General features: G+C 43.7%; 1 protein-coding gene across 1 annotated transcript in view; it reads left to right on the top strand.

The window, feature by feature from the left end:
- The window catches only part of PRCP (prolylcarboxypeptidase), a 32,799-nt gene extending 13,327 nt beyond the window's left edge, over positions 1-19,472 (top strand). The window contains exons 2-9 of the mRNA XM_063305934.1: positions 2,445-2,585; positions 2,700-2,801; positions 3,848-4,029; positions 5,203-5,360; positions 7,475-7,647; positions 12,896-13,060; positions 17,009-17,196; positions 17,771-19,472. Of these exons, the coding sequence (XP_063162004.1) occupies positions 2,445-2,585; positions 2,700-2,801; positions 3,848-4,029; positions 5,203-5,360; positions 7,475-7,647; positions 12,896-13,060; positions 17,009-17,196; positions 17,771-17,987 (1,326 nt within the window). The 3' untranslated portion in view covers positions 17,988-19,472. The remainder of the gene's footprint in view (positions 1-2,444; positions 2,586-2,699; positions 2,802-3,847; positions 4,030-5,202; positions 5,361-7,474; positions 7,648-12,895; positions 13,061-17,008; positions 17,197-17,770) is intronic.
- Positions 19,473-26,030: the final 6,558 nt, after the last annotated feature.

Consider the following 26,030-nt stretch of genomic DNA (forward strand, 5'->3'; position numbering starts at 1 on the left):
CTAGCTGGGATGTGTATTGCTAACTGTGCTGTGTCGTTCAGCTTTCACTCTCCTTCCCCTTCTGCTTTTTGAAATGACTATTTTTGTTAGAGCTGTTAGTGCACTGCTAAAACCGTTACTCTATCATGAACATCTGGAGGAAGGATCAGAGAGGCCATGAGTTACTGTATTAAGAAGCTAGCTTCCGGATTGTGGAGGGGGGAAAGTTTTTCCGGTGATTTCATTTCTTCCTTTTTTCTTCCCTTAGCTTTTAAAATTGCATGTCTAAATGCTACTGATAGAACAAAACAGTCATTGTGTTACAGGAAAAACAAAATGTTTGATGGCAATGTATGATTAATGGCTAATGATGGAAAAAGCTTTTCTGAAATAAGGCTGAAGGTTTTTGCTCTCATGGAGAACTGCTGACATGGCATAATGCTGATTTATGCCCAGGTTGTAAGAGTTGGTTCCAGGTGGATGAAGATTCAGGAGACTATAAACTTCCCCTTTATCAAAGAGACCACCTCTTAGCTGGATTACAGGAAACCTGTTAGAAAAAAATCAGCCTCCACTCCAAGGTGCATAGGAATACATTGGTTCTAAACTGAAAATAGTTCACTGGCTGGAATTCTTGTAATCCACCCCTTTCATCTTGCTAAAGGGAACTCTGTGCGAATCCTGATAGGACAGAACCACTTTCAGTTTTAGGCAACTGCTAAAGAGCCTAGGATTATTTGTCCTGGCTAGAAACTGGGAGACCAGGTGTTCTGGCCCTCCCATTGGCATGAAAGCTGGCTGGGGGCAGGAGCATTAGATAGGTTCGCTGCCTTGAGTTGACCAAAAATAAAGGCCATTTGAACGAATTCATAGCTCTCTCTTGTATTCTGATCGTTAAATTCATACTTACTTTTTTTGTTAGCATAGTTTTGTCTCAGGCTGAAATCTTAATTACGCTGGTTTGCATTCAAGTCTATTCCTCAGTAAATTCATGTAGGATTGAACTGTTAGTTTTGCCCCAACTTCTGGAATTCTTTAAAAGTTGCCATGTTTTCTGATCTCTATTAAGTAGATCTTTCTATAAATGAGACTTGAGAAATGTTGGGTGGCTGGCATGGGATTCAACCATGGGGGTATTTCCTGTGAGTTCCCTGACTCTTAATGGGGAACCAGTAACAGAGAATGTACTCTCTGATTCTGGGCCATGTTGCCTTGGAGGCAAATCTGAATTCATAGACGCTTTCTTCCTGATCAGAAAAAGGTCTACCAAGCATCTATAACTTGATGTTTCTCATAGTTTCTCATGCAGCAGCTAGATTGCAGTGTGTTGAAGTCTTTTGTTGGGTCAAAGGTAGGAGGTCTCAAACATCCACTCCCATAAGCCCTTTGGATGTACACCCCCTGACCCTACATTTGTGGCTCCATGTAGCTATTCACCTCCAGAAGATAGGTGGTGGCAGCAGTTTATTACCAAGCAGTTAAACCAGGGTTTCTCAGCCAGGGTTCCGTGGCACCCTAGGGTTCCGTGAGAGGTCACTAAGGGTTCCCTGGGAGATCACGATTTATTTAAAAAATTATTTCAAATTCAGGCAACTTCACATTAAAGAGCTAAGTTTCATTCTTTATTTTCAGTTTAAGAACACTGTTAACGCATAGAGACAGGCCTACACATGAAACGAATATAATAATTTTGTAACTTGTGGCCTATATTTGAGCCTGAATGTGCAGGGTTTCCCCAAGGCCTGAAAACTATTTCAAGGGTTCCTCCCAGGTCAAAAGGTTGAGAAAGGCTTGAGTTAAACCATAGCAGGAAGGTAGAGTCAGAGCATGTAGACCCAGATGAGTTTTGGGAGAGCAGGTTTGAGATCACCAGCCTTTCATCCAATGGGATCGGCCAAATTCTGGTACAAAGATTTTGTGATAATGTCTTTGGAGCCTCTTTGGGGTCTGAAAGGTACATTAGAATATGTATGACCATTGGCGGCTGTTCTCACAACTGAATTCTGAACAAATTCTCCTTGGAGTCCTAAGTAGTTTTATGACCTAAGCTTGAAGTGCTTGGAGTGGGGGGAAAAAACCAGAGGGTTACCCACCGTTTTAAGAAAACACCAGATTGCAGCAATTTTGCATGCTTTAGATCTGAAGTCTGGTTAGCTAGGATAACGTAAGAACATGGACTAGAAGAGATTTAAGTCACCCAACAGCCCCATCTGCTGTATTTTTCTTTTTTCCTCCTGTTCAGTCTCAATCTTCTTTCTCAAGTATGTTGGTTTACTGACAGCTTTTATATGCCACCTACTTCACAGTTCAGTTCATTGGCAGCTGCATTGCTGCAATAATTTCTAGATGCTTGTAAATCTCATTTATGCAGAAAGAGCGCTATTACTGTCCTCGATCCATAGGTTTTTCCTTTTTGCCTGCTTTCCATGAAGGTTTTTCTTTTTTCTTTTCTCATGCTGTTGCAGACTGATCACTTTGGTTTTGCTGAAGATCGCACGTTCAAACAGCGCTACCTCATAGCAGATCAGCACTGGAAGAGAGATGTTGGGTCAATTCTCTTCTACACCGGCAATGAAGGAGACATCACCTGGTTTGCAAATAATACGGTGCAGATTATCTTGTATCCGATTATAATATTTTAGACTTTTTATCAACGTTAAAAGATTGAGGATTATTATTTACTGAATTATTAAAAGAAAACCCTCTGTGCTCCATTCCAGGGTTTCATGTGGAATGTAGCTGAAGAATTAGATGCCATCCTGGTTTTTGCTGAACACAGATACTATGGGGAGTCCATGCCTTTTGGAAATAAAACGTTCACCGTAAGCATCATCTCCAGTTCAAAGTTGTCATGGGTTGAGTTCATGCATTGAACTGAAGTATAACACGGTTTGATTTTGGCTTGCTCAGGTGGGATCCTACTTTTTAGGTCTTATCGTTAGGGGTGATCTGGGTCATTATGTTTAATTGGTTCTGTGATTATAACATTCTGGCATAGTGTTACCTGTGAATATTGCCATTCGTTCTGTAGATTGAAAAAAGAATATATAAAGGATGATATTCCTGACGTTGACTAGTAGTAGTTCTCCAGAAGCCATGTCAAGAGATGCCAGGGGGTCGAGGTAAACCTAGGGATGTCTGCTTTGAAGCACCTACATGGCCACTGAGCTAAAGTATAACTTAAAGCAGGGGATGAGATGGTGCCAGTTCATTCATCAGTAACAAGAGTATTGGAGCAACTGGTAGGCACTGAGAAATTCGGTATTGTAAAGACAAGCCAAATTCACTAGAAGGCTTGTAACGTTCCTCACAACCTTTTTACCAAAGAAGGAACAGACCCACCACATTTCCTCTGGTAAGAACAGCATTACTCACTTCACTTCTGCTGGAATCCTTCTCATAGCCTGCCATTAATTAGAGCAGTGTTTCTCGACCTTGGCAACTTTAAGATGTGTGGACTTCAACTCCCAGAATTCCCTAGCCAGCAAGGCAGGCTGGCTGGGGAATTCTGGGAGTTGAAGTCCACACAACTTAAAGTTGCCAAGGTCGAGAAACACTGAACTAGAGGATGTAGCTGTCTCACAGAAATGCAAACGGAGCTTAGGATCTGGCCGGTGGGAAAATGTTGGTCACAGTCTTACTCCCTTTTCATTAACACCCCATTATGTCGCTACACAGACCGCTGCTTATTGTCAGCACCCAGGTATGCAGCTGTGTAAATCCTACTCTCTTTTTGCTGGGTTTTCAGATTGCTGTTTGTTTCCGGCTCCCTTTCTTTTGAGCTAAGAAACCGCTTCTTTTGATGGGGCAGGAGAGCTAAGTAAGTATTCTAAGGGCACTATACAAAGGTCCTGTGGTCTTGTTTCAGGATACCAAGCATCTGAATTACTTGACTTCACAGCAAGCTCTGGCTGATTTTGCAGTGCTTGTTCAGCACTTGAAGAGTACGATCCCTGGAACACAAAATACACCGGTTATAGCCATAGGAGGATCCTATGGAGGAATGCTTGCCGCCTGGTTCCGAATGAAATATCCCCACGTAGTAATTGGGTGAGTGCAGAGCGAGGTGGTACTATCTGCTATTGTCAGCCCTCCCAGGTAATCCAGACAGGAAACACAGAAAGATGAGCTAATTCTACTTCATTGCAAGGCTACAGTAACAGAATCTTGCAAGTCTGAAAGTACAAATCTCCCGCCTTCCCTATTTACCTCCTGAGTAATTAGGGCGGGCCCTTCCTGAGTTTCTTCCTCTGACCGTTGCTCTGTTGTGGGCTCCTTTCTCCTTTATCTGATTGTTTCCTAGGCGGCATCTCTCCCCTGCCCTTCCAATGCCAGCCTCGCATTCCATTACAGCTATGGAACTAAAGAGACCCAGCTAGTTTCTGAATCTAGCTTGGTCTTTCTCCACCTGATGATCCTTGATTACCATGTTAGATTAGAGCTTAGCAGTCACAGTAGTTGTGCATGATGGGAGCTGTAGTCGAACCCAGAGCACATTGGGGTGTGCTGATCTAACAATGTGTTGGAACAGTTTTATAATTGGAGGTCCCCTTTGAGTGAGTCCAGCATAATAAAATCTAGGAGTTGGTGTGTTTAAAGGGAATTTACCCCAACGGATAACTTTATTCTAACCTAAACAAGTTTAAAACAGAAGATGAGAATGCTATAAAAACAAAATAGAAGGAAGAATGAAACCAGTGTGAAAACAGCAGATGAAATACCCAGGTGGGCTAGTAGGAATTGATTTCCATCTACTTCTCTAAGAGGCAACATCGTAGTAACCCCAAACAGCTTGGCTTTTCCCACTGCAGTGAGGCTTAAGTCATCACCAAAGAGGTGTCTTGTATCACCTAGTCTTTTTATCTTCTCCCTTTTAGATCTGGCAGAATTCATCCATTAGTGATGGCACTCAAATGGGAATGCTAATCAGAGGTACTTTCTTCTGAAAAACGCCCACGAGAAAAGGGTTGGCTCATCTCACAGCTGAGATCAGATCTGTTGGCTGGTCCACAGCATGTTTGGGTTCCACAGATGGTTTTTTACATCAGTGTTTCTCAACCTTGGCAACTTTAAGATGTGAGGACTTTAAGTCCCAGAATTCTCCAGCTAGCAAGCTGGCTGGGGAATTCTGGGAGTTGAAGTCCACACACCTTAAAGTCGTCAAGGTTGAGAAACACTGGTCTAGGTTTCTTTTATTACGGATCTTGTCACCTTTGTTTGCAGAGCTCTTGCTGCTTCAGCCCCCATTTGGCAGTTTGACAGCTTGGTTCCCTGTGGAGCCTTTCACAAGATAGTGACTGAAGATTTCAAAAAGAGCGGGCTTGGCTGTTCAGAGACCATCAGAAATTCCTGGGCGGCCATTAAACGTATTACTGCCACAGGTAAGAAGCTAACAAAGAGTAAATGGAGTTTGTTTTAGTTGTGTTATCTTAGTTGTTATTAGATTGATATCCAGCTCTATTTTGTACAACTGATGGTGGCGTATATAATGCTCCCACTTTCTCTTTCCCCCACAACAGCAACCCTGTGAGGTGGGTTGGGCTGAGAGAGAGGGACTGGCCTAAAGTCACCCAGGTAGGTTTTGTGTTCAAGGGAGGACTAGAACTCAGAGTCTTCTGGTTTCTAGTCTAGCATCTTAAGTACTACAGATTGTCCTCACTTAATAACTACATTTGGGACTGGAATTTTGGTTGCTAAGCAAAGCATTCATTAAGTGAATCTGACCCGATCTTACAACCTTTTTTGCGGCAGTCGTTAAGCAAATCACTGCGGGTGTTAAGTGAACCATGTGGTTGTTAAGCAAATCATGCGCTTCCCCATTGATTTTGCTTGCCAGCAGTTGGCTGGGAAGGCCAAAAACAGCAATCAGGTGACCCCAGAATGCTGCAATGGTCATAAATGCGAATAGGTTGCCAAGTGGCCGAAGTGTGATCATGTCACTGTGGGGATATTGCAACAGTTGTAAGTGTGAGGACCAGTTGTAAGTCCAACTGTTGCTAAATGAATGGTTGTTAAGCGAGGACTACCTGTACACCAAATTGGTTTGTGGTGAGGCTTTTTGCCTGTCCTATCTGATGCTTACAATACCATATTCCATTTGTAACGTCTGTAATGTTCATAACAGCGTTTGTCTACCTAAGTTTGCTGTTTTATTGGAGCTGTATGGTTCTTTCTTATTAAAATTTGGTTGGAAGCGTGGCAAGCACAATCTGTAGCCAGATCTGACATTGGTTGCATTTGCACGCCATGCCTAACCTAATTATTGAATTGTCCCATTTTGTGGTTCACCATAAACTAACCAAAATGGCTGCGTTCACACAGCATTCTCAAACTCCTTTCTTCCACACATAGACACGTACACAGAACAATTGCAAACCAAGATTGACTCTATCACAGTCAAACGTGTTCTGATAATGCATCCATGAGATCTTTTACTGGTCTGAGTTGGTGTACTGTGTGAATAAGCAGACAGCTGTTGACCTTTCCTTCTTCCAAGGGAAGGCTGGGCCAGTCCTGGAATACAAGATCTCTTGTACAACCCAATATGTTTTCTTTCCAAAAATATAATAAACTGAAAAAAAAATTGTAGCCAACTCCTCACCGTGGTCAAATGAGAAGAGAAGGTATTGATTGGGTTCTTCATGCCTGGATACCCTGAGACTGGAAAAAGGGCAAAGGGTCTTCAACAACCCAGTGAGAACTGGGAATTAGTAACTTACAAACCATTTTCAAATTTTGAATGTTTCACGCTTCAGACAGCTGTTCTGAGTTCAAAGCATCCTGTTTTGAGTTCAGAAAGTAGGCACGTTGAAACCACGTTGAATACCTTTTGCACTACGCCAATCCAGCTATTCCTGTTCTGAATTTCTGCTTCTGGAAAACCATGAACCACTCCCAATTATATCAGTGTAATTCGGAGGACAAGCGGTGCGTTCAAGAGGTCTCCGCAACCTTAAGCTTTGCAAACAAGTTGTTCTGACCTTATTGGAGATACTCAGCTCTGTTCTAAACATTTAGGAAGGGTGTCAGACCCAGGATATTAGCTCAAGACGTTTTGGATTGGAAATGTTTGGCACAGCCCTACCAGGGGTGTTCGGGCGTAGCACGACAGCTAGGTTTTGGCAAAGAAAGTCTAATTATAGGAGGGCATGGAACAGATGGATGGAAAGGGAGGTGGCTGGCTTGATGGGAAGAAGAAGCAATTTGCTCTGTTTTGCTGAAGGACCCATTTGTTCATATTCAGTGGAAGAGAATCTTTTGTATTGTGTTTTTTGGGGGGGGTGGGGGGGGAGGCAAAAAGGGTTTCTTGCTGCAGAATTGGCATTCTTACCCTGGCCCAGCCTAGCGCAGTATCTGCTAAAATGAAAACGTGGACTTTAAAGGAGATGGTCTGTGACCTAGTATGTGGAGCCCAGCTTTCCTCCCTCTTACGAGAATGAAGTAGATCATATCCTGTATACCTTGAACTGTAATTTCTTGAATTCCTTCTCTTTAGAGAAAGGCTTAGAGTGGCTTTCCCGCACATTTCATTTGTGCAGTCCCTTGAAAACCGTGACAGCGATCACCTCCTTCAAAGCATGGCTGAGAGAGACCTGGATAAACCTGGCAATGGTGGACTATCCATATCAAGCCGACTTCTTACAGCCTCTCCCTGCCTGGCCTGTTCAGGTAACCAAACCCAAAGTCTCTTGTTTTCTGCTCTGTGACCCATCCCGGAATTGGCTCTTCCCAGAAGAGGCCACAATTAAATTACTGAGGACAAAATGATAGCAGATTCCATCACGAACAAAAGTTACGAACTTTCTGGTGGGTTTGGGGCTCACGGGTTCTTTATCGCTGAGTTTCTAACAAGGAACCTGAAGACTCCAGTGTGCTGCTTCATCTCTCCCTTGTGCTTCCTATTTTAGAACTGGCCAGTCCACCATAGCAGCAAAAAGTTCCTTCCTCATCATAAGCGTCACAGCAGCTACAATATTCTCTCAGCGTTGCACCTCTGCTGATTGGCTAGAGAAATGGGGTGCCCTTGTGCGATTGTGAAAGGAGCTATTTTCTGATATGGAGTTACTTTTCAAGGTATTTTGATTCCCCAGTGAAGCCCACAGGGCAGCAAACAATTTCACCCACAATGCTTGGCAAGAAAAAAAATACATGGTGAAGTAGCACAAGTACTGATCATACCTGATGGGGAATTAAAGGGTTGCAGCTTAAAGATGTGAAAAATGGCTTATGGTCCAGGAAGGTGCCAAGATTGCCCTGTTTAGTTGCTGTCTGAAGATAATCTGCATGGTAACCAGGCCAAAGTGTACCAAAAACCATGCAGAAAAGAGCGGTGTAGAGACTGAGGAAGATGACCTTGACAGGTCTGGTCGACCTGGTGCGGCTGATGCAGGGGAACTTTGAAGAGGAGCAAAGGAAGAGGTGGAATTTTCCTACCAAACATGTGGTAGGGAGCAGTAGTTTCATTTTAAGGTAAAGGTTTTCCTTGACATTAAGTCCAGTCGTGTCTGACTCTAGGGGGCGGTGCTCATCTCCGTTTCAAAGCCGAAGAGCTGGCGTTTGTCCATAGACACTTCCTCTGTGGTCATGTGGCTGGCATGACTAAACGGAACGCCGTTACCTGCCTGCCAAAGCAATACCTATTAATCTACTCACATTTGCATGTTTTCGAACTGCCAGGGAAGGTATATTTTGAGTGGGTGTCTGTTTTGTCAGAGATATCATGGGTTGGCTATCACATTACTAGGAAGGTCTTGTGCTGGGGGTCTATCAGCTCTGCATCTCCAGTAGACCCCGGTCACCAGGCTGCTTCACAATCAAAGGGTGTAGGGAAGCTAGGCTGGCTGGGGAATTCTGGGAATCGAAGTCCACACGTCTTAAAGTTGCCCTGGTTGAGAAACGCTGCTCTAGGCTCTGGATCTGTTAAGGTTTTGTTGTTGTAAGCAACCCTGAATACTGGCTGGTTAAGATTTGGCAATTATCATTTCAGCTTTGTGGGTGTCCTTGGTGCTTGCAGCCTTTTCATAAAGAGTTTTTGTTTTTGTTTTTTGAAATGGTGGTGATGGAGCTTTCCTTGAGATTTTTTCACAAGATATTCCAGTCCATTGGGGGCTAAAATCAAGAAGGGGATTCTTTTCTTTTGTTGAATTATTTTTTAATAATGTATGCAGCTTCACTGGGTGGCGTAAGCTTGTTGCCAGTCACCTCTCTTTTCTTTATTTTGAAACAGGAGGGTTTTCAGTGACCAAACTAATGTGATTATTCTGAGTTTGAGCGGGAGACCTATTGAGGACTTAGGAGGATGGATTCATTCAACTCGCTGAATACATCGGTTTAATCCTCTTCAGTCATGGGGCAGGGGTGGGGAATGGTCCCCTTGGGGAAATTAGAGGCTCTCCACCCCCAGTTCCCACCCTTTCCCCACCGCTCTCCATAAAAGTCGCAGCCTCTTAAAGCCGCTCTTTAACTTCCGTATGGTCCATCTGCCTGAGCAGAAAAGCTTTGGGAAATCGTTGGTCTTCCAGCTGACAAGGGACTGAGTCGACTGGGAAAGGCTAGAAGTCAACTTAATAAGTGATTAACCTTTTCCCCCACTCGCTAAGCCTCAAGGCAGTCAGTTCCTGCTGAAATTTAGCTCAAAGGCAAGTTGGATTCTGTTGGCCCTTCCCTCACTGTGATGCCAGCTCAGTTGAGTCACTGGGTGACCTGCAGTCTCTAGGGCCAATTGTCCACTGCTGCTGATGGGCTGTAAGCTTTCTTCCTGGAAAGCTGGAGCGGGACAGCAGCAGAAGCTGCATTTGGTTGCTTGGACCAGGTGAGATAACGAACCAACTTCTATATTGATCGATATCAGTACTAGGATCTCAAGATAGTTATGGAATCTTATTTTCCAATGTGACTGGTTGCCCTCAAGGAAAATTCAGGTAGCTATGGCCTTCTTGCTTAGCTCACAGGCAACCTTCTCTATTAACTACAGATGTATTAAACTACAACATTCTCCTCCCTGGCACATCATGTGGGAAAAATTAGTCACGTAATACAGGTAGTCCTTTACTTACGACCATTCATTTAGTGACTGTTCAAAATCATGACAGCACTGGAAAAGGTGACTTATGACTGGTCCTCGCACTTATGTCCCCACGGTCACATGATCAAAATTTAGGTGCTTGGCCACTGGCATGTATTTACAATGGTTGCAGTGTCCTGGGGGCATGTGATTGCCATCGACCTTCCCAGCTGGCTTCTGACAAGCAAAGTCAATGGGGAACCACATGATTCATTTAACGACAGCATGATTCGCTTAACAGCCACCGTAAAAAGTGTGAAATTGGGGTGCAGTCACGTGATGTCTCGCTTAACAACCACACTGCTTAATGATGAATTTTCTGGACCCTGTTGCGATTGTAAGTCAAGGGCTACTTGTAAGCTGTTAGTCTGATGAATATTCCCAAGCTTAGCTGCCAATCCCCTTCCTTTACTGTCCCTTGAAGGAGACTCCTGAAGGATTTCATCAGCTGCTCTGATAAATTACACTTTTTTGTCCACAGGGAGTAAATGAGCTTCGTTGACCTAAAAGCATTGAGTGGTCTGTGAGATGTTTGTAATAATTTGTTCTCTTCGTTATTTATTTATTTAAACAAAGTTATAGGGGCCAACCCACTCTACCAACTCTGGATGACTTACAGTTAAAAACAGCCAGTACAAAACCCCCAGAAGACAGCAATACCAGCTAAAAAGGACAGAAACCAAAAAATAAACCAGTAAGTAGGCCCCCGCATCCCCCGCATCCCAAAGTCTGGGGAAAGAGCCAGGACTTCAAGTCTTGCTTAAAGGACAACCAAGTTAGGGCGATGCGAACTTCTGGGGAGACAGCATTCCAGAAGGCAGGCACCACAACCAAGAAGGCACGCTTCCTAGGACCCAACAGGTGACATAGTTGAAAGAATGGGACCCAGAGCATGCCCGCTCTGCCAGATCTTCGACGGAGGGCAGAAACAATGGGAGAAAGAGGTCCTCAGTTAACCAGGCCTTATGCCGTGAAGGACTTCATAGCACCTTGAATTGTACCCAGATGCTCACCAGTAACCTGTACAGCTTGTGTAGCAAAGGTGCCACATAGGTGTACTGAAGCATGACCGTAGCTGCCCACATGGCAGCGGTTTTCAAGGGCAGACCGTTGCAGGAGTCCAAATGGGAGGCAATCAAGGCATGAGTGACTGTGAGAAGGGAATCCAAGACCAGGAAGGGTATACCAGATGAATCTAGACCAAGGCCCTCCTGGCCAGAGCTGCCACCTACTCTTTGAGGACTCCCAAATTGTGCACCAGTTCTGTCTGGGGAAATGCCCTCCCATGCAGAAGTAAAGACATAACCTTGGTAGCATCGGTTGGTCAGCCTGGGCTTGAGATACAGAGCTGGGTATCAGCAGTGCCCTGGTGATATTGGGCCCCATGTTGGTAGATGACTTCACCTCGTAGTTCCCTATAGATACTAAACAGGAGAGGTGAGAGTGTCAAGCCCTGAGGCACCCCACAGATAAGGGGCTGAAGGATCAATTCTCCCCCTCCTGCACAAACTGGAACCAGTCCAAGAGAAAGGAGGACAACCAAATACTGTGCCTCCCATTTCTAATCCCCATAGCATGCCTAGAAGAATACCATGACTGATGGTATCAAAAGCTGCTGAGAGCTCAACAAGAGCCAGGATGGTCACACCACCCCATCCAAGCTCCACCAGAAGTTATCTACAAGCACGGTCAACGCTGTCTCCGTACTATGTTCTGGACTAAAGCTTGACAGGCAAGGATCCAGAGAACCCGCTTTATCTGTGGTTCTCTGCAACTACAGCCTGACCATCTTCTCAGCAACCTTCCTGACAAATGTTTTAACTGCATGCTACAGCACTTCAGATGTGCACTTTTATTATTGATACGTTACATTTCATGACTGTTTTGGTGTTTAAACAAATGAATGATGATTGTGAAGTAGCATAAGTGGCCCTGAAAAAAATGATTTTGAAGGATGGTGCATCCATTTTGATTCATTTATCAGTAAATAAAGGCCCTAAGAATTGCCTTGATTGAGCTAGAGGGAGCAGCTACTGCAGCCTCTGGGATCGTGGACCGTTCTGTCTGACCCATATTAGAAAAGGTTATCAGAGCTAGTAATCATAGCTGTATCGTGTGTTTTGTGTTTTAAAGATGAAAAAAGGCTTTCACTCACCTGATCTTGAACCTGCTGTCTACTGGTCCCGTTGGGTATACTTGACTGGTATTTCATGTCTGTCCACATCATTCTTAATTCTCTCAGCATCTTCAGTATCCTTTCAATTTTTAAAGGAGAACTAGAAAAATGAAATCTCTGTACTGATGGCTGACAATAGCTGATATACAGGTAGTCCTTGACTTATAACCACAATTGGGACTGGAACTTTGGTCACTAAGTGATGCGGTTGTTAAGTGAGGCATCACATGACCGCGCCTGATTTTACAACCTTTTTGCTGCGGCTGTTAAGCGAATCACATGGTCGTTAATTGAATCTGGCTTCCCCCATTGATTTGGCTTGTTGGAAGCTGGCTGGGAAGATCACAAATGCTGATCATGTGACCCCCAGGACGCTGCAACCATCATAAATGCATACTGGTTGCCAAGTGCCTGAATTTTGATCACATGACTGCAGGGACACTGTGATGGTTGTAAGTGCAAGGACCAGTCATAAGTCACTTTCCCCAGCACTGTCGTAACTTTGAGTGGTCACTAAACAAATGGTCCTAAGTTGAGGACTACCTGTATCTCTGTAGCCCAAATCCTTTAACATGCAGGTGCCTCAACAACAGGCTTCTGTCTGCAGGATTGGACTGTGTGGCTCTCTGCTGTTTTGGGGGTGCTCAACTCCCTTCTCCTCTTTTGTCTTTCTCCAGGCTATCTGTAAATACCTGAAAAATCCTAAACTGTCAGACAAATTGTTGCTCCAGAATATCTTCCAGGCTGTAAACATCTATTACAACTACACAGGACAGGCATCCTGCTTGAACATAACTCAGACGGCTACTAAAAGTCTGGGCCTTCAAGGCTGGTATTACCAGGTGGGTGTGTACCCCATAATCACTGTGGCAATGGGGGGGGAGTGGGGATCATGATGTAAGGCATCCCTTTCTCAAATGTGAATAGTCCTCAGTCGTAGTCTGAGTCCTCTTCAGTTAAAGATCTTGCAGGCAAGTGACGAAAGCCAATGCAGGGGAGGCATTCTACTGTCCATTAAACATTAGGCTGTACTTCCCGTTATCCCTGGTTATTGGCTATATTGGCTGGGTGTTTGTGTTGTATTCTGAAAATCTGGGTGGCCACAGGTGCCAGTTCGTGCCCTAGAGATGTTGCTGTTCAGTGAAGAGCAGGGATGGGTAGCCTTCTTCTGGCCAGCAGCCATGTTTATGGTCCTGTTTGGCCTTCAAAGGCTGCAGGGATGGGATTAGGGACATCAGGAAATAAGGTGGCCTGTTTTAAGGCACGATATGGATGCCTTCAGCTCTGGTGCCACCTTTATTGTTCTCAACTATATTTGCATTCACCCTGGAGAAGATGCTGATGCTAGGGAGAGTGGAAGGCAAAAGGAAGAGGGGTCGACCAAGGGCAAGATGGATGGATGATATTCTAGAGGTGACGGACTCGTCCCTGGGGGAGCTGGGGGTGTTGACGACCGACAGGAAGCTCTGGCGTGGGCTGGTCCATGAAGTCACGAAGAGTCGGAAGCGACTAAACGAATAAACAACAACAATATTTGCATTCTCCCAGCCTTTTTAATAATGTACTAAATGAAGCTGCTGTATTAATGGTATCCTTTTAATAGTTGCTTTTCCTTTATCGTTTTATTACTTGCTTTATCTTACATACTGAAAGTGCATTTATTGCTTATTTTATTTGGGCATAATGCTTTAGTGTATACGTCCATCCGTTGTTTCAGCCTGCTGTACAAAATGCCTTTTGTGTTGTAAACTCCTTTGAGATTTTTATTTTAAATGGGAAGCACAATACAAATATTTAGTAAATAAATAACCTTTCCCAACTTGTGAAGATCAGTTTGAGTGGGGGTAGCTTCAAAAGCGAAGCATGGGTCTGAAGCAAGCCTCTGCAAGATTATGTGCACCATCAAAACTCCTAGCTTTTGCCTGGACAAGTCCATGCAGTTTTCTTGACAACATTTTTGGAAGTGGTTTGCCCTTGCCTTCTTTCTGGTGCTGAGAGAGTGACCGGCTCAAAGTGACACAGCTGGCTTTGTGCCTCAGGTAGGACTAGAACTCACAGCCTCCTGGTTTCTAGCCCGGTGCTTTTAACCACTGCCCAAACTGGCACTCTGCAAGATTTAAGATGCCTGTTTTACCCCTTAAATTATCCCTCCAAACAGGGCTGAAAATCTTGGGCTCGCTTACCTGGGTTTCCTCAGGCTGAGGAACAGATGCTGGAGGGTCAGGCAGCCCTGTGTAGTCTGTGGATTGCTCATTCCTGGTATAGATGAACAATTTGACCCAGTGTCAAGTAATTTTAGGATATGAAAGTTCTACTTAGGTAAGTAAACTAACAGGGTACACCTAGAAAGGGGAAAAAATGCATCATACCACCAAAACTGAATTAATGTGTTTACATGTTATGAATACAGCCTCATGTGGCGCAGAGTGGCGGCAGTATTGCAACCGAAACTCTCCCCACGACCAGAGTTTGAGCCCAGCGGAAGCTGGATTGTCTCTCGGGTAGCCGGCTCAGGTCGACTCAGCCTTCCATCCTTCCGAGGTCAGCAAAATGAGTACCCAGCTTGCTGGGGAAGATGACAACTGGGGAAGGCAATGGCAAACCACCCTGCTCTATAGTCTGCCAAGAAAACGTCGCAAAAGTGGCGTCCCCCCAAAGGGTCAGACATGACTCGGTGCTTGCACAGGGGACCTTTCGCCATATGTTATGAAGTGCCAAGATGGACATTTATGAGCCAAAAGGATGCTCCTGATCGAAATTTAACCCAGAGGTAAAGGAGATTGACAACAAAGGTCCACATAGTTAAAGCAATGGTGTTCCCCGTAGTAACATATGGCTGCGAGAGCTGGACCGTAAGGAAGGCTGAGCGAAGGAAGATCGATGCTTTTGAACTGTGGTGTTGGAGGAAAATTCTGAGAGTGCCTTGGACTGCAAGAAGATCAAACCAGTCCATCCTCCAGGAAATAAAGCCAGACTGCTCACTTGAGGGAATGATATTAAAGGCAAAACTGAAATACTTTGGCCACATAATGAGAAGACAGGACAGCCTGGAGAAGATGCTGATGCTAGGGAGAGTGGAGGGCAAAAGGGAGAGGGGCCGACCAAGGGCAAGATGGATGGATGATATTCTAGAGGTGACGGACTCGTCCCTGGGGGAGCTGGGGGTGTTGACAACCGACAGGAAACTCTGGCATGGGCTGGTCCATGAAGTCACGAAGAGTCGGAAGCGACTGAACAAATAAACAACAACAACAAAGGAGGACAGGTACGAAGACAGTTAATTTGTTAGCCAGGGACCAGCAAGTCAGGTCTCTGGTGATTGTGTGGTGAAATGCACACCATCTTGACTTGTCTCCAGAGTGAATCTGTGGCTCTTCTTAGGACATTTCAGTGATATTTTGATCCTGTTCATCCACCGTATCTATTGTCACTCCCATCCACTGCTCTCAATCTTGCTAAATATAAAAGGTTTTTTTCCTGGTCCATCATGGGCCCAAAAGAGTATGTGGCTGCTGGATTAATTATAGACAGAATCTTAAAAACTCAGCTGAGCAGCTTGAGTGTAGTCTGATGTCTATAAATATAGTAATGACAGGCAAGTTGTGGTGAGGAGTGAGAAGAAATTAAGCAAGGTGCAGGAGAAAAAAATCTGAAATGCAAATTGCAGTTAATAAACAGTTAACAGTTTCAGGAGCGTTTTCTGAGCTTTAGAGGTTTGGGAAATTCAACAGAAAAGAAACCCAGACTGTTGACTTTCTACCATGTTTTGATTAACTTGTAAAGTGAAATTGAGAATAAGGATTCAAAACTATTACATTGGAATTTAACTGATTGCCTTATTTATTAGTCCATCTGGATGGGTAGAGTGTATTACAAGGATCATATGCAGATAGTCCTTGCTTAACAACCACAATCGAGACCAGATTTTCAGTTGCTAAGCAAAGCGGTCATTAAGTGAATCCAACCCGATTTTATGACCTTTTTTGTGGTGGTCACTAAGTGAATCACTGTGGTTGGTAAGCAAATCACACAGTTCCCCACTGATTTTATTTGCCAGAAGCTGGCTGGAAGGGTAGAGAATTGTGATCACGTGACCATGGGATGCTGCGATGGTCATAAATGCGAACCAGTTGCCAAGTGCCCAAATCATGATCATGTGACCATGGGGACCTTGTGACGGTCCTAAGTGTGAGCACTGGTTGTAAGTTGGTTTTTTCAGCATCGTCGTAAGTCTGAACCATCACTAAATGAATGGTCATTAAGTGAGGACTACCTGTATTTGATTGTCTCTCTTTATTTTAGGGCAAATTCTACCCTGAAATTACTGCATTTCTCAACCCTTCTCTTGGGGGATTATAGTAGTTGCAGTCCCGGAATTTGATAGGAATCAAGTTAGGGAGGGCTGTTCTGTTGAGAATGTCACTCTATGGGGTGGCTTGCGGTTGCAGATGTATTTTTTTCCCAACTGCCTCAAATACTACCATGACTTGTTGACTGTATGAAACAACACTTTGCTTTTTCATCAGCAGTAACAAAGTTGTGAATTTCACCTTGGATACTCTAGTAGTATAAAGCCCCCTCTTGTTTTACAACCTTGATTAACTCTGCAATTCAGTACCCCTTTCTGTGGTGTGTGGTACAACTGACCATAATGTGATCAGATGATGGCCATCCTAAGACCTCATAATTTAGGGGTGCAAATATGAACATCAGTCTCTCTGACACGGCTATTCCAAGCCAAGATCTTACGAAATTAATCTGTGCTGTTTTCTCTCTTTCTCATCTCCAAGGCTTGCACTGAAATGGTGATGCCCATGTGCTCAGATGGTATCAATGACATGTTTGAGCCACAGAAATGGGACTTCCGTATGTACTCAGAAGAATGTTTCAAAGCCTGGGGGGTACGACCCCGCCCTTCTTGGATTCCCACGCTTTATGGCGGGAAAAACATTAGTGCTCACAGTAACATCATTTTCAGGTGTGTTTCTGTTGCAAATAGGCATATCAGACATGGTGTGTGTGTGTGTTTTCCCCACCAACTACCAGATGGATGGACTCCGTTACAATGGTGATGGGTGCCAGTCATGAAAAAGTGACTAGGTTGTGTTGTTGTGGTTGTGGTTGTTGTTTTACCTACAAGGCTAGAATAGATGCTAGACACTTCTCTCAGAGGAACTGTGTTGGCCTTTTATCTTCATCTGACCCTGCAAATGGAAGCCTTCATTGCATATTTAAACACTGTACCTATAACCTGTTTAGCATTTTATGATATTTATGCCTCCCTTTTCTATCCAGTTGATTCCTAGAGAAGCTGTTCAACGAAATATATCCAAAAGTACAATATAATCAGGTATTGTGAGGGTGCAGAAGGAACTGTCTTCCGATTCTTGACCACTGGCATCATAATTCAAGATGGTTAGTGGTAAAGATGCCCTCAGAGAAACAGCCCAATTCATGATCTGAGATGGTACTGCTGTGCTGTTATGGTTTCTCTGCATTCTCCTTAACATTGAAGCATGGCATTCACGCCTTCCTTCTCCATTCTCTTCCAGCAACGGGGGACTTGATCCTTGGTCTGGGGGTGGAGTTACACAGAACATCACAGACACTCTCGTTGCAGTTGTGATCCCGGAAGGTGCTCATCACTTGGATCTACGTGCCGACAGCCCTTTTGACCCAATCTCTGTCCTGCAGGCCCGCCTCTTGGAAGTTCGCTACATGAAGCTGTGGTTACGCAAGCAAAACAGGGTCAATAAGTGCCTAAAGTAACTGGATATAGTTGGGGTTGGTAGCAGCTTTGTTCTTCTGGTGATCCTCTCTCTTCTGGATTGTCTCTCTTTCAGCTTGCCTTCCAAGCATTCTTTATCTTCTCCCACTTCTTAATCAAGCTATTTGAGACAAGCTGGAATCTATGTGGCTCTGCTCTGGTTGGTGACATTACATCCATGTTACAGGAAGCCAACAGGATTTTCTGCTGCTCTTGATTGAGCAGTAAGACCCACAACTGGGAAAGGAGAATGTTTCTAATCCCTAACCCCCTCTGCCTCTTCCTGCCCCACTTGCTTAGCTGCCTTTGTGTGGGGAGCTGGACTCCATAATTATATTAACTTAAGGAATTTGGTGGAATAACAGGTGGGATAGCTGATAACGTAGGAGGTGACTTTAAACGAAGAGTAGACAAATTTATGAAGGTACTTTTGCCCTCAAAATACTTGTGGCTCCAGTTATGTTGTTCTTGGCCATTGCCTATAAGGCATTGTAGTTCAGTGGATCCTGCTCCTGATCATGGCTGAAAACCGGTCACCAGGAAGCATTGTCACAGCAGAAGATCTTTGTCTTTGCATGTTTGGTTACGATGATGATGATAAACTAGATGGGCCTATGGCCAGCAGGACACTTCTGCTGAGCTATCTAGCTACTAATTGCTCAGCTAGAAGATATGGAGTATGTGGATGATCTCCTGCAAGTAGGGACTTGTTTAACTCAGGTTTGGTGATGGCTTAGCCACTGGCTGAAGCCATAGCTAGGCAATGTATGAGAATGTGGAATTTCCCATTCTTGTTTGTCTCCTAATGGAAACACAGGGGCAGAATATCAAGAACAGAGTTTGTCATGTTCCCCCTTCCCTGGTTTGATAATTTAAGAGATTTTGGTTCTGTCCAGCTTCAATATCAGCGGTGGTTGAAAGGACTGTATATCAGTAAGGTGCAGCAGGAAAAGAGAAGGCTTAAATGCCTCATCACATTTAAAATTGAGGCTCATCGTGGTAAAAGATGATGCATTGTTAGGCTGACTATATCTTTTTACTGAAACCTTCAGGTTTTGAATCATTCTGAGAAGGAAATGACAAGGGAACAAACACTTAAGAAATATCCAAGCAAACTTTCTGTTAAATCTCAATAAACCTTTGTTGGCTTTTGAGGGGGAAATGGATTTGTTGCGAATTCTAGCTACTTATAACAATGTTGACCAAAGATTTGAAGCATCTTTGGGCAAGAACAAATCCAGGAGCGGTTTGTATCACCAGTGGCACAGGTTTGTGCCATTTCTGTTCTCAAAAAACTTTGAGGATAGGCCTACCTTTTCCTATAAGGCTGCAGAGATCTATGGTTGTTCGCACCAAATGATGGATGGGTGGATGGATGGATATCCTTATTTTGGTTATTCTTCTAGAAAAGATGAACTGCAATTTGTACAGTGATAAAATGACATTGTGATCCACAAATGAAAAAAAAATTACAACTGTTAATAAAATAGAAAACGAATATCCATTTGGTTATGCTTGTTGATTAAACTAACTGGGCAGGGTAGCTCAGGAAAAACGTCTTGTGAAGAGAGAGGGCAGCTGGGAATGAGAAAAGATGACTGGGGATCGGAAGAAGAGACAGGGAAGCACTTTTCAAGTGCCTGAGAAGCACATTAAAAAGGGGTGGGGCTCCCATTGTTGCCATGGGCACCTTCTTGACTTTTTTGACCCCCTCTCCAGATACACCTGGGTGATAAGACGAAAGCCATCCCCCACTCTTTTTCACCCCACAGAGTAAGATGTGGAGTAATGGTCATAAGTTGCAGGAAGGCAGATACTAGTTGACTATTAAGAGAAATTTCCCTGCTGTCATGGTTTTTGATGGAGCAAATTACAAAAGACAGTGAGTTCCCTTTTCGTGGTTGCCTTCGAGAAAAATTGTACAAACGTGTGTCGAGGGTGTATATATTTATTTATTTGATTTATATGGCTGCTCATCTCTGGGCGACCCTGGGTGGCACAATATTTAAAATCAAAAACAAATACAGCGTGAAACGTCAATATGCAATGACTGGGAAGTTTACAACAACAAACTGACATACGGCAATATGTTTAACAGCACAGAGGTAAACCAACGTGCCACAAATGAACAACCAAACATGCTTCAACTAATAGTCTGAACACACGCAGGTCTTCAAGGCTTTGAGAAGAGCTGGCAGGATTGGGGCCACACTAGTCTTGGGGGGAATGGCGTACTAAAGGCCAGGCGCTGCAGCAGCAAAGGAACTGGGTCTGGGAAGATGATGCTCCTTAACCAATGGCACCCTCACCAGGGCCCTCTTAACAGACTGAACGGGATGAGTAAAAACATTACTCAGGAAGAGGTGGTCCCACAAATGCAAGAGGCTGGTTTTTATGGCCCCAATGGCTCCTTCCAACTTTACCATCTCTTTCTTCTAGTCTATGCAACGGTTGTCTGAACTGTCAACCCCGCAGAGGACCATAGTGTGCAGAACACTGCTTAGGCATATTTACTAAGCTTCTTGCCCTGAGGCCCCCCACTGCATGTATCTGCTTTAAAAGAGGCCCCCCCAACTGCCAGGGAAGGGGTTAATGTTAGACAAACTTTGGCCTTGCACACAAATTGAAAGGGGCCAACACCGTTTTTAGGAATATGATCAACCGCTGTATTTTCCCGTACGGCTCTTCAGTCCAAATTGTCCGCATTGGGGCAACACTTGAGAATTGTTTTCTGCAGGAAAAGATACTATAGGAAGACAGTTGGGTTAGCCTATGGAAGCCCAAAAGCTGAAAGAGTTTGGTAAGCACCTTTTCAGACTAACCAATTTTGTTGAACGGTGCAAGCTTTTGTGAACATGGACTGCAAATGCACAGAAATGGTGTGCCTCGATGGGAAGTTCTATTTAGAGCATTGACTTAAGGGGGCAGTATTGTATTTGAGAAAACATCCCAACTTCTGTTTTTCTCTTTTTTTAAGTTTCTCCGATTTGCCACATGGGAACAGAAGCTACCCTAGCTAGATGTGGTCTCCTCTTTTCACTTAAATTTTTTTTTTTTAAAAAGAGCACTATCTCCAGAGTTTATAAAGGGGGAAGGGCTTGAAAAAGGGAACTCCCCAGGGCACCAAATTCCTTCCGTTTGCCTTGTTTAACTAATCTGTGGAACCCCATTGGGTGGTATAAGCAGTTTAGGCATTTGCCATAAAAGGGAAGGGGACCTTTTAATGACAAAAGTAATGTGATTATCCAACTGAATGTGAGAGGGGGGGATTGAAGGCTTAAAGAAAATCTGTTAGAATAGCTGAATGTATCGGCTTAATCTTTTCTCTACAGTGGCTGGACAATGCTGGAAAGCAAGTGCTCTTTCTTTTCTGGAGTAAATGCTTAGTCTTCAGAGGTAGGCAGTAGCTTGTGGTACTTTGCAATGCTTCTCAGAAATAAAATCTCTGCAGAACTTGGGGATGGGGGTGGAAATCTTTTAACATTCACAGACTGAAGTAGTTAAGACGAAGTTCTTTGCTCAACACGCTACAACTTCAAACCTCTTGCATCTGGTCCGGAGCGGCCGACTTCAGGGATCTTTCTCCTTTATCAGAAATAATTTAACCAGGTTTGTATCTGATGTGCAAAAGGCATTGTGTATGTTCCTGGTATATACAGTTATCCCATCCACTGACTTCAACCCTACAAATCCGGAGGGCTCTTGGTTGGGGAAGACTTAAAAGAATTATGCCAGGCATTACCGAAAGTCAACATAAGCTATCGGCCTGGCATGTATGTGTTTGATTCTTAGTTCCTCCTATAAATAAAGTTTGGTATTATTTTTTGTTTCCGTAAGTAGGATGCGGAACTGGTATGTTAAGCCTCTGATGGGTTTGCCTTACATAAAAGGCCTCAAACCTTCAAAATGCCCCAAGTGCTCATTTGTTGTTGGTGTTAAAAGTGTGCTTCCTTTAAGGCCCAAATGTTGACCTCTCCTGCCTTGGATCAAAGCATGTTTGGCTTAGAAAGACAGAATTCTGGCCTTTTTCGTTAACAGTTTAATAAGGCTGTGCAGTACTTCCGAATCAGTCCCTAAGGGTGTTTCGGAGCACGCAAGGGCACAAACGTAGCACCGTTCGGCAACTCCTTAAAGCAGCCATATCTTTTCCCAGGATCACGTTTATTTATTTTATTTTATTAAAAAAAACCATTTAACAGTCAAAGCTCTCTAGGCAGTTTACAATAAAACAATACTAAAAAATACAGCTTTGATAGAAATATATGTGATAACGTTGAGTAAAATGCAAAAGGAAAACACTGTAGAAATCAGGCAGCAGGGAGGCACTCATTCAAAATCTACATCAATGCAAGTTAAAAATATAATTAAAAGCCAATTCAAAAGCTGGATACTCACGTGGGTGCCAGTCAAAGCTTGCTGGGGGCGGAATTTCATAAATGAGTGGCCCCAAAGAAAAAGCTTACATTGCAGAAGCTATGTTCACATCTCTGTAGGTTCCAGAGATATCTTCTGGAATTGAATCCATGCTTAATATTTTAGAGACTTGCACTAAGCATTTCTAGCAGCTTGCATAGTTCTTAGCTAAAACCAATTCCCAGCAGACGTTCTTTGTGCTTTATTTTCCGATGGAAAAGCATCCTCCTCTAAAAATACATGTTCATTTTCTCACTGTGGTGATAATCTGGAAACTTCTCACAAGGATGAGAAGAGTCCGAAGTGAGAATGTGGATGCAAGATGATCCATCAAGAGGACTTTTCAAGCACAGCCTTCAGTCCAAGTTCCTGGTGGCAGATTCAAACCATTTTAATGATAAGGGAGTTGGACATGTCTTGGGTCCATGTTTTGGGTAAACTGGACATGTCTTGAGTCCATTCACATCTTGGATCTGAAATGCATAACAGGAGAGTCCTGCCAAAAACCACAGGCTTGACTGGGTCCTTGGTTTTAAAATCAGCATGAGTCTCTCACTTTGCAAAAAGGTGAAGTCAGCCTCTTCATGTCCAAAGCGATCAATAAGTGGGAGGCTGAGAGAGGGCAGTTCAATAAGCCAAGCAGCTTGAATTATAGTAGTTCCCTGCCGAAATGCTGGGTCACCGAGTAATTTACAGATGAGGCCCAAGAACAATTTGGGCAGCCAAGGGCCCCCACTGTCTGCTGCCTCCCGCTGCTCATATTATTAATACAATCAACAAACAGCGGGGCGCTGGGGCAGAGAAAAGAAACTCCGCTCTAGCAACCAACTGAAGGTGGCCACTGATCAGTGGAATCTAGAATTAGGAGGTAACGAGGAGGTGGAGAAAGAAGACAGAAAACTTCCTTGTCTTGATCAGTACTTTTACAAACTTGTTCTGGTCAGATTTCGGCAATTTAGGGAGCCAGCTATTAAAGGTCAGTGTCCTTGTCAGTTGGTGGGATGGACTCGGAAGAATCTCTAGGCACCCCCAATCATTTTAATTTAGTATCCAGCCAGAAGGGTTAAATTCGCTCCTTTTTAAAAAACAGCATGGTAGAGTAGTTTCAGCTCTCTTCAGTGTTTCTCAACCGTGGCAACTTTAAGACGGGTGGACTTCAACTCCCAGAATTCCCCAGCCAGCATGCTGGCTGGGGAATTCTGGGAGTTGAAGTCCACCCGTCTTAAAGTTGCCACAGTTGAGAAACACTGGCTCTGTTATTGGATCAGGCTGAAAGAAAGATCAATGAATGGAAACTGTCAGGAGGATATGACCACCTTAAAAAAAAAAGTATTTGATCCTGTTGCCTTTCAGCAGTGGTTTTGTGCACGTTCAACCCCGAAGTAACTTTTTAAAATGGCATGTTGGGATTCTGCATAGCAAGAGGGTGTCAGCAGAATGAAAATGGAGAAAACCTGGAGTTAAGGATGTGTTAAACCCTGGAGGGACTTGTCTGCCACACTTTCTCGTTCTCCCAGGTCAGCTAGTTGGGCACATGACTGTGGCCCAAGCCATGATGATGTCACATGTGTCACAACATCATTGCACCAATGCTGCATTAGTATGCAACTTGTGTCCCTTCTCTGATGATGTCATTTGCTTCCCTTGAATTCCTTCCCTGCAAACACCCATAATGTGAGGCTTCAGCAACTAATTTGGTCTTTAGGAGCCAGTGTGGACTTCATTGCACCAAGTAAAAACCCTGACTGTGTACGGGGCAGAGAATCTTAGGCATAAGATGGTATCTAACACAACTTCAATAAACAAACAAACAAACAAACAAACAAAGACACCATGCTGGCTTTCTACCTTCATCTTTGCTTTTGGGATGTTGGGCTGGCTCGCTTGCAAAGTTGTCATCTGTAAGATGAAAAGGGGAAGTGGCTTTAATGTCTCTGGCCTATGTGCCTGGGAACTTAGTCGGTAGGAGGGCTTAATGTGGGTGACCCTGATGCATTATCGCTAGATTGGCTCCCCTTTCCCTCCTCTCCCATACTGAAAAGCTGACTCATAAGCGTTGCTTTTATACTTCTGGCTAACATTTCCCAACTTCTGCTGCAATCAATTAGAAGAGGAGGTCCTTTGAAAAAAATCAGTGAGTGTGAATCTTTTCCTGGGCAGCAGCTCAAAAATCTGAGCAGTTTCCCTTTCTGACCTTTAAATCCTCCATCTGAGTTTTGCACAACACTGTTTTAAAGCACCCCAGATCCCCAATAATGTTACCACTCTTATGTTTAAAGTTTCCCAATGGAAAAAGCAGACGGGTGTCACGATGCAATGCAAAGGGGTTTTTCCTATACTACTGCCCACAAGTGCAAACCTTTTCCTATCAAAGATTTCCTTTGAAGACTTGATAGCTAAGAGTCCATGGATGTTTTGATCTTGTATCTCATGAATCTGGAGTTCTGTAGAGTCAGAAACTTTAAAATTTGAGAAATATAAAAGAACAGGACAGGTTGGGTAGAGTTCCCTCACCACCCCTGGCTTCAGTACTAATCCTTCTTCCCTCTGCCTCAGTGATTGATTGCTTGATTATTTATACCAGTGTTTCTCAACCTCGGCAACTTTAAGACGTGTGGACTTCAACTCCCAGAATTCCCCAGCCAGCTGGGGAATTCTGGGAGTTGAAGTCCACACGTCTTAAAGTTGCCGAGGTTGAGAAACACTGGTATATACAATTAGAGGTCACTTCAAAAAAACATGTAAGTTTACCTGTGTAAGTTTACTGTAGCTTTCTACATATTAGTATGATGATTATATATTATTTTATTATGATACTTACTGTTTGAGGTACACTTTGTATTTGATCCCCTGGTTTGAACATAGAATCATAGAGTTGGAAGTGACTTCAGAGGTCATCTAGTCCAACCCTCTGCTCAGTGCAGGATGCACTACGGCATCTCTGACAGATCTCTGTCTGAAGGCATTACTTAGGGGACCACCCTGGCTGACATTAAGGTGAAGCATCAATATATAACAGGCCTCTAGGAAAGGACCAGATAAACATTTCCCACTCCTTTGATCTCCCTTAAAGCCACAGTGACCATATATCCTTTATTATAAAGGACAGTCCTTTATTTCAGAAAGCTGTCCTTTAGACTGATTTCTTTTCCAAAAACTCCCTTTTGTCCTTTCTTTTGGTCATTTTTGAGTGAGACGCGTGGTGACTAACTTGGAAGTATAAATTCAAAAATATATAATTAAATAAAAATTTCACTTTTACCCTACAAAGGGTACTGCTTCATGCACAGTCTTTCCCATTCCTGTGAAAAATTTGGAAGCGGAATGCTCTGTTTCAAAATAAATAAATGTACATCCACTGTTTGATTTTCGATATTTCTATTATTAAAATAGGCCTTTTGGTAAAGCTTTTCCTTGGTTTTGCTCTTGAATGCTGCTCCGTCGAGCAAGGTTATCAGCATAATTAAAATGTTTTAACTTGATGGACCTCTCTCAGATTTGCCCCCTTTTTAGGGTTGTCCCTTATCTTTTCCCCCCAAAATGTGGCCACCGTGCTTACAGCCAACATCTGGATGGGAAATGCTTTAAAGAAACATATGCACAAACATCTGGATTTGCATCGGCTCTATCCC

This window comes from Candoia aspera, chromosome 5 (genome assembly GCF_035149785.1).
Source record: "Candoia aspera isolate rCanAsp1 chromosome 5, rCanAsp1.hap2, whole genome shotgun sequence".
Taxonomy (NCBI): Eukaryota; Metazoa; Chordata; class Lepidosauria; order Squamata; family Boidae; genus Candoia; species Candoia aspera.